Raw genomic sequence first — 6,652 nt, 5'->3', positions numbered from 1 at the left:
TCCCCTCTCACACCTTATTTGTAAAATTGCTGCGTATCGGAAGAAAATTGGTCAATAATGATTTCTTTTCTATCCTCTTCCTAAGATTAAAAAGAGGTCCATGGAAAAGCTTTATTCTCTACAACGCCCTCTAGCGAGACTTATCACTCTCTGACAACTATCAACAAGCGAAGAAGAGGGGGGAGTGGCAAAAGTGACGCAACAACCTCTCATGGAACACCCTTTCTCCCCTATCCCTCACCTAACCCCTCATCCTCGTGTTCCGCAGACTCGACTCCTACATTACACCCATCACTCTGCCAGATTTCGTTCGGTTGGAAGGGAGAAAAATCGTCTGCTGAAGAATTTCCATAAGAACAATATCATTTCACCACGTGGTTTCGGACGCTGGTACTTGATATCCGCTTTGTGTTAATTGCAAGTTCCATAATTTTTAAATATTTATGGAACACGTATTTGGTTCGTTAATACAGATTAAGAAACAAATATAAACAAACTTTTGCAAACGATAAATATTTTCGTTTATTGTAAAATCGTTTGAATTGAATTGTTTTCATATAGTTGTTTGAAAGTTGCTGCCAGTGGAACAATTATAATTTATAAAAAAAAACTGCTGAATTATGCGGTGGATGTTTTTGAAAGTATTATTTATTTGTTTAGTGTTGTTGCAAGTCAAAACTATATTAACATCGGAATTGACTAGTGTTACAGACATTGAACCTAGAGTATTTCCTCAAAACTTTATAGGAAGGTGCAAAAGGACACCACCTGGTGTTACAATTCCAAAAGTACCGGGAGATAATGGGTTCTACATAAAAATATCAGGAAACCCAGTAAAGTATCAAGCAAATGAACTCTACACAGGTAAGTGCAGTTGTGTTTTACACATTATCAGAAAATACGGATTAAATTGTAATAAAATTGTCTTTCAACTTTTATAAAATGAAATGCGAACTGCTTATTTTGCTGAAATGTCTAGCCGTATATTATTAAATACAGTTTCATTAACCACTGTATTTGCTTATGTTAATGTATACTATGAAGGGCTTACATTATTAGATTATGAAGGGCTTACACTATAACATTATGAAGGGCTTACATTCGCAAGTAATGTTGCGTCAGATTTATTATTGTGAAGAAATTACCATCCACATATGTTATTCAGTAATTTTCTCTAAAATACTTAACTTTTACATTTATGAGCACTCTGGAGAATTCAAAATTGTATAATGATAAGCCACATATTCAAAATTGTCCTGGTGAACATTTTAGTGAAAAACACATCATTTTTTATGTGGGCCATAACATGCTTCCGCGTTTGCTGTTGTCTGATCGAAATTCTAAGTCCTGTGGATTACTTATCTTGTAGCAATATTAAGAAACTGTTTTGCATTTTAAAATGACCGAGTCCTTTTGTTTGTTAATTTAAATTCTTACAGTGATTGCGAGGCGAATGGCTGCCAATTTTTATTCGCCATTTATATTATCTAGTCTCCCAGTGTCCGGTGGTGACCGTTAGTTTTATCCCATATGTGGTGGTCGAATTTTTTTTGTTGTTGTTGAAATGAAATACTTTTCGTTTGTTTTTAGTGTGGCAGTCTGAACCCACCTCTAGTAGAACCAGCTATTCTAAGCAATGAACCAAGAAAACATTGTACACTGGGAAAAAAAAAGAAGAACGAATTGCCCTGAATAACTTTTGATTTAATGATCGGATCCAGGACTCAATGTTAATGGTTGAGGGGGGGTGACCTCAAATATGCTAATTAATTAACGCAGATGATTTTTAAGTTACAAAATCAGACAGAAAAACACAATTCCTCCGAATAAATATACCTTTTTTTCAATGGATTTGGTTTTCGGACCCTCAAAATGTAGGGGGTAGCCGCATTCTGGAAAATATGGTTACAATAGGTTTTTTTTCAGGGAAACAGTCCAAAGTTTAGACCCCTTAATTTTAATTCACCTATTTCACCATTTCTCGAGAAATTTTCAATCGAATTAAAAAAAACTTCGCAAAAAATTTATTATAACTGTTATAAAATTTGTTCTCTCAAAGATAATACTATGCGAAACAAAGATAAATAACTTTTAGTAAATATTTACTACTTTTTATCATTTTATGTAATAATGGTCGAAAACATTTTGAATTATAAGGTTTACAAAATTTTAACATCATTTTAAAGAATGCAATTTTAAATAAAAAAATAGAAAATTATAGTGAAATCGGTCGATAAGTTTCTGAGAAATGGAATTTAGAAAAAGTCGTATTTTTAAAATTTGATTTCTCAGGAACTATATAACCGATATCATTCAAATTTTGCATTTTTCCAATTGCATTACCGAAGATGATTTCTTACAATTAAACATTGCTTCACTATTAATAATTAAAATAATAAACATTTGCAAAAAGTTATGTTTTGCGTGGAGATCTCTTTGAATAAGCGAATTTTATATTTGAGTGCAAAGTGTTTTAAGTTTGCTTAATAAATTATCGAGACATGACGAAACACGAAAAAAGTAAAATTAACATTAAGGGGTCCAAACTTTCTCATCTCTCTCATATCTCCTCTATTGCGGCTACCTCGTATATATTTTAGGGGTCAGAAATACGAATCCGTCTAAGAAAAAGGTATGCTTAGTCAGAGAAAATTCATTTTGGTCTCTGATTTCGTAAGTTAAAATATTGTCTGCACTAATTAATTAGCATATTTGAGTCCTAGAATGTGAAGATTCGATCATTAGATTAAAAGTTACTTACAGTGATCAGTTTTTTATTTTGCGCACTGTACATTAGATATCATTTAAATATTACAGCAAGTGAAGATATTTTAAAAAATACTGTTTCTTAACCTATAACTGAAATAAAAACTCAATATAATTTCAAATAATTCAACGATTTTCCCTCCGATTTGATTGATATTTTACTATAAAAGCAATTAGAAATTTTAAAAATTTAATTTTGCAGACCATACTTCAAACTAGACCCTTTTATAACAGCACAAACTAGTATTTTTTTTATATTGATCCTCTTTTTTTTGCTATTTTTTACTGAAGTTAAAAAATTCTCAAGGAAACTATTTTGAAAACTTTAAAACATACTTGTATAGTTTTGACCATAAAATATAAAAGAGTGTAAATCTTAGATAAACCAGATTAATTTCAATTGAATATATTACTGAGTAGTTTATATAGCGTATTTCACCCTTTAATGCATGTATCAAAACTTTTCAATAATATTTTATGTATGAATGCTATATTATGCAGTAATGAGTAGAATTTTAACTTTTCTTTTAAAAAAAAATCCTGTCTGAAATGTTTTTTTCTTTTAATCAAAGTGTTTCAACGACCTTCAAATTTATCGATATTATTAAAAGATCAGAAAGCAATCAACATATAAAATTAAGTGAATTTCCTGTACGAAAAATATTTGCACATTTATACTTTCTAAAAGCATGCTAATTAGGATAGTAATTACACAAACTCGTTCTTTTTTTCCGGATGTATTCGCAAACTTTATGCATTGACAATATTAGTAAATTGTTGGCTCGAGCCAATAAATTAAATAATTATATCAAAAACTAACAATTTTTCTTCTTGAAAAAATATTCGAAATTTTTAGACATTTTGAAAACAATATGAATGCGTGTAAAAGCAAATAAATGAATGATTATACAAAATGACTCCTTTCATCTATGACTGTAGACATTGAATTGCAAAAACTTCATGTTTTCTAAATGCGACAAAATACAAAAGCAGTCCAATAAATGAATAACTATACAAACTATTTTTGAAAACATTATGTGTCCTAAATGTTAGTTCTTTTTTACTAATCAATTAATGATCACACAAACTAGTCCTTCTCTTCTAAATAGAGGAATTTTTAAAAAAAAAGAAACTTCATGCCTCCTCAATATGATTGTATTGTTATAGGAAGTCATTAAATTAATAATCATGTAAAATATCCTTTTACTTCTTGACGAAAAAAATTTTGAAATCAAGATTCGTCCTAAATGTTAGCACATAGTTGAGTCCTTTTTTACTAATTAGTTAATGGTTATACAAACTAGTCCTTCTCTTTTAAATGGAAGAATTTTTAAAAAAAAAACTTTATGTGTCCTTAATATATTTTATTGTATTGTAATAAAAAGTTATTCAATTAATAATTATGTAAAATATTCTATTATTTTTAGACGGACAAAATTTTGAAAACAAGATTCGTTCTAAATGTTAGCACATAGTTGAGTCCTTTTTTACTAATTAGTTAATGATTATATAAACTGGTCCTTCTCTTTTAAATGGAGGAATTTTTTTAAAAAAAACTTTATGTGTCCTTAATATATTTTATTGTATTGTAATAAAAAGTTATTCAATTAATAATTATGTAAAATATTCTATTACTTTTAGACGGACAAAATTTTGAAAACAAGATTCGTACTAAATGTTAGCACATAGTTGAGTCCTTTTTTTACTAATTAGTTAATGATTATACAAAATAGTCCTTCCCCTTTAATTGGAAGAATTTTTTTAAAAAACTTTATGTGTCCTTAATATGATCATATTGTAATAAAAAGTTATTAAATTAATAATCATGTAAAATATCCTTTTAGTTCTTGGCGGACAAAATTTTGAAAACACGATTCGTACTAAATGTCAGCACATAGTTGAGTCTTTTATTATTAATTAGTTAATGATTTTACAAACTAGTCCTTCTCTTTTAAATGGAAGAATTTTTTAAAAAACTTTATGTGTCCTTAATATGATCATATTGTAATAAAAAGTTATTAAATTAATAATCATGTAAAATATTCCATTACTTTTAGACGGACAAAATTTTGAAAACAAGATTCGTACTAAATGTTAGCACATAGTTGAGTCCTTTTATTACTAATTAGTTAATGATTATACAAACTAGTCCTTCTCCTTTAAATGGAAGAATTTTTTTAAAAAACTTTATGTGTCCTTAATATGATCGTATTGTAATAAGAAGTTATTAAATTAATAATTATGCAAAATATCCCATTACTTTTAGACGGACAAAATTTTGAAAACAAGATTCTTCCTAAATGTTAACAAACAGTTGAGTTCTTTTTTCGTTGATAAATATTTATGTAAAATTTAAAAAGCATTATCTTTGGTGTCATCATTAATAAAAGAGGCACGTGTTGTTGATGTCACGTGTTCGGATTTGTGTATAAACTACACACCTAAAAGTAAGCGCCGAGGAAAAAAATAACATAGATAATGATTATGTGTAATGGATTGAAAATAGAATGGCAAAAAAGACCAGCAACAAAGACAAAAAGATGAAAAAACCCCGGAATAACATGAAAAAAAAAGTGAGAAGCCTTAAAGTTTGCTTTCTAAAAATGAATTGAATAAGTAACGTGTGTCGACTTTTGTTGTAAATAGCTCAAACAGCTGCGTTTTTCAGTAAACAGTAAGTTTCATTCAGTTTTTCAGCAAACAGTAAGTACTACAGAAAGTATCTTTAACTGATATAAAAGTTAACCTTAATAACTTTTTCATTTCTTCTAATTTTTTTTTCTTTCAAGAAAGGTTATTTGATGATCATTTTTGTTAATTTTAAACGTGCACGTGAATCTATTTTATTGTCATAAAAATAGAAAATATAGCGATTCTACCATTAATGAGTTTCATATTTGTAGATTCTAAATGCATGAATGTGAGTTTTAAAGGAATCAAGCAGTTCTAATACTTTTTTAAGCAACTTATTGTGTCATTTACACTTTCTCCAATTTTAGCAACTTTTCGAATTTAAAAATTGTTTTGAAAATTGGCTGTTATGGACTATAATGTGACATAAGTCCGTGTTACCCAGTTTTTAATTTTTAAAAAATATTTGAATCGATGAAAAATTGGAGTAAATGTAAATGTCACCAAGAATTGCTTTTAACAAAAATTGTTAGAACTGTTTGATTTAAAAAAAACTGGGTCACTTGTTTTCAAAGTCTGTATATAGGGAGGAATTGTCCTTACATGCATTTTTTTAAGAATTGAAACAACTATTTCAGAGTGCTTTGATATTTGCAAAAATGTCTTTTAAGGCGATATGAAAGTTATATTCTATACCTATATCTGCGTTTTTAGTTTATGTTTAAATTTGCATTTTTTGTATTTTTCAAAAAAGCATCCTTTATTAAAAGCTACGTAGTAACTTTGGTTTCACAAAATCCAAAAGAAACAGAAATGTAGAAATCTTTTAGTAATGATTTAAAAGTATTTCATTTGGCCTTTTATTTTCTCACCAGATATGTCACAGGGTAAAAATTGACAGAAAGAAGAAGATTATTTGACCTACATTTTGGTTTGTTTACATCTGGAAAATTCTGGAAGGATTTAAAACTTACAACCAAAAGATATCACGATGAAAAGCTTGGCTTATAGCTTGCATAGAGGGATAAATTAAAATTTTTAAATTGGAAATTAACTTAATGAAAGTAAAAATTTAAACATGAGTAATAGGTAAAATAAGGGAGGAAGAAAGAGAAAACGCATACTGAGCAACACTACAAGATATAATGATAAACTATAGTAATTGATAAACTATGTAATTTTTTAATACGTATTTAAATGAATACACATAAATTTTATTATTAAGAATAAAACATTGCAGTAGATATTTTTACAG

The 6,652-nt window shown here is 28.2% G+C and overlaps 1 protein-coding gene across 4 annotated transcripts in view; it reads left to right on the top strand.

Annotated features, from left to right (window-relative positions):
• Window positions 1-259: 259 nt before the first annotated feature.
• LOC107437896 (extracellular matrix protein f-spondin) overlaps window positions 260-6,652 on the top strand; it is a 163,144-nt gene continuing 156,751 nt past the window's right edge. For 2 of the 4 annotated variants that reach the window (XM_071186225.1, XM_071186222.1), the window contains exon 1: window positions 260-864. In XM_071186225.1, the coding sequence (XP_071042326.1) occupies window positions 621-864 (244 nt within the window). In that variant the 5' untranslated portion in view covers window positions 260-620. The remainder of the gene's footprint in view (window positions 865-6,652) is intronic. The other 2 variants (XM_071186219.1, XM_071186217.1) reach the window with 1 other exon arrangement.

Source organism: Parasteatoda tepidariorum, chromosome 10, assembly GCF_043381705.1.
Source record: "Parasteatoda tepidariorum isolate YZ-2023 chromosome 10, CAS_Ptep_4.0, whole genome shotgun sequence".
Taxonomy (NCBI): Eukaryota; Metazoa; Arthropoda; class Arachnida; order Araneae; family Theridiidae; genus Parasteatoda; species Parasteatoda tepidariorum.
This window is presented reverse-complemented; position numbering and strand designations above follow the sequence as displayed.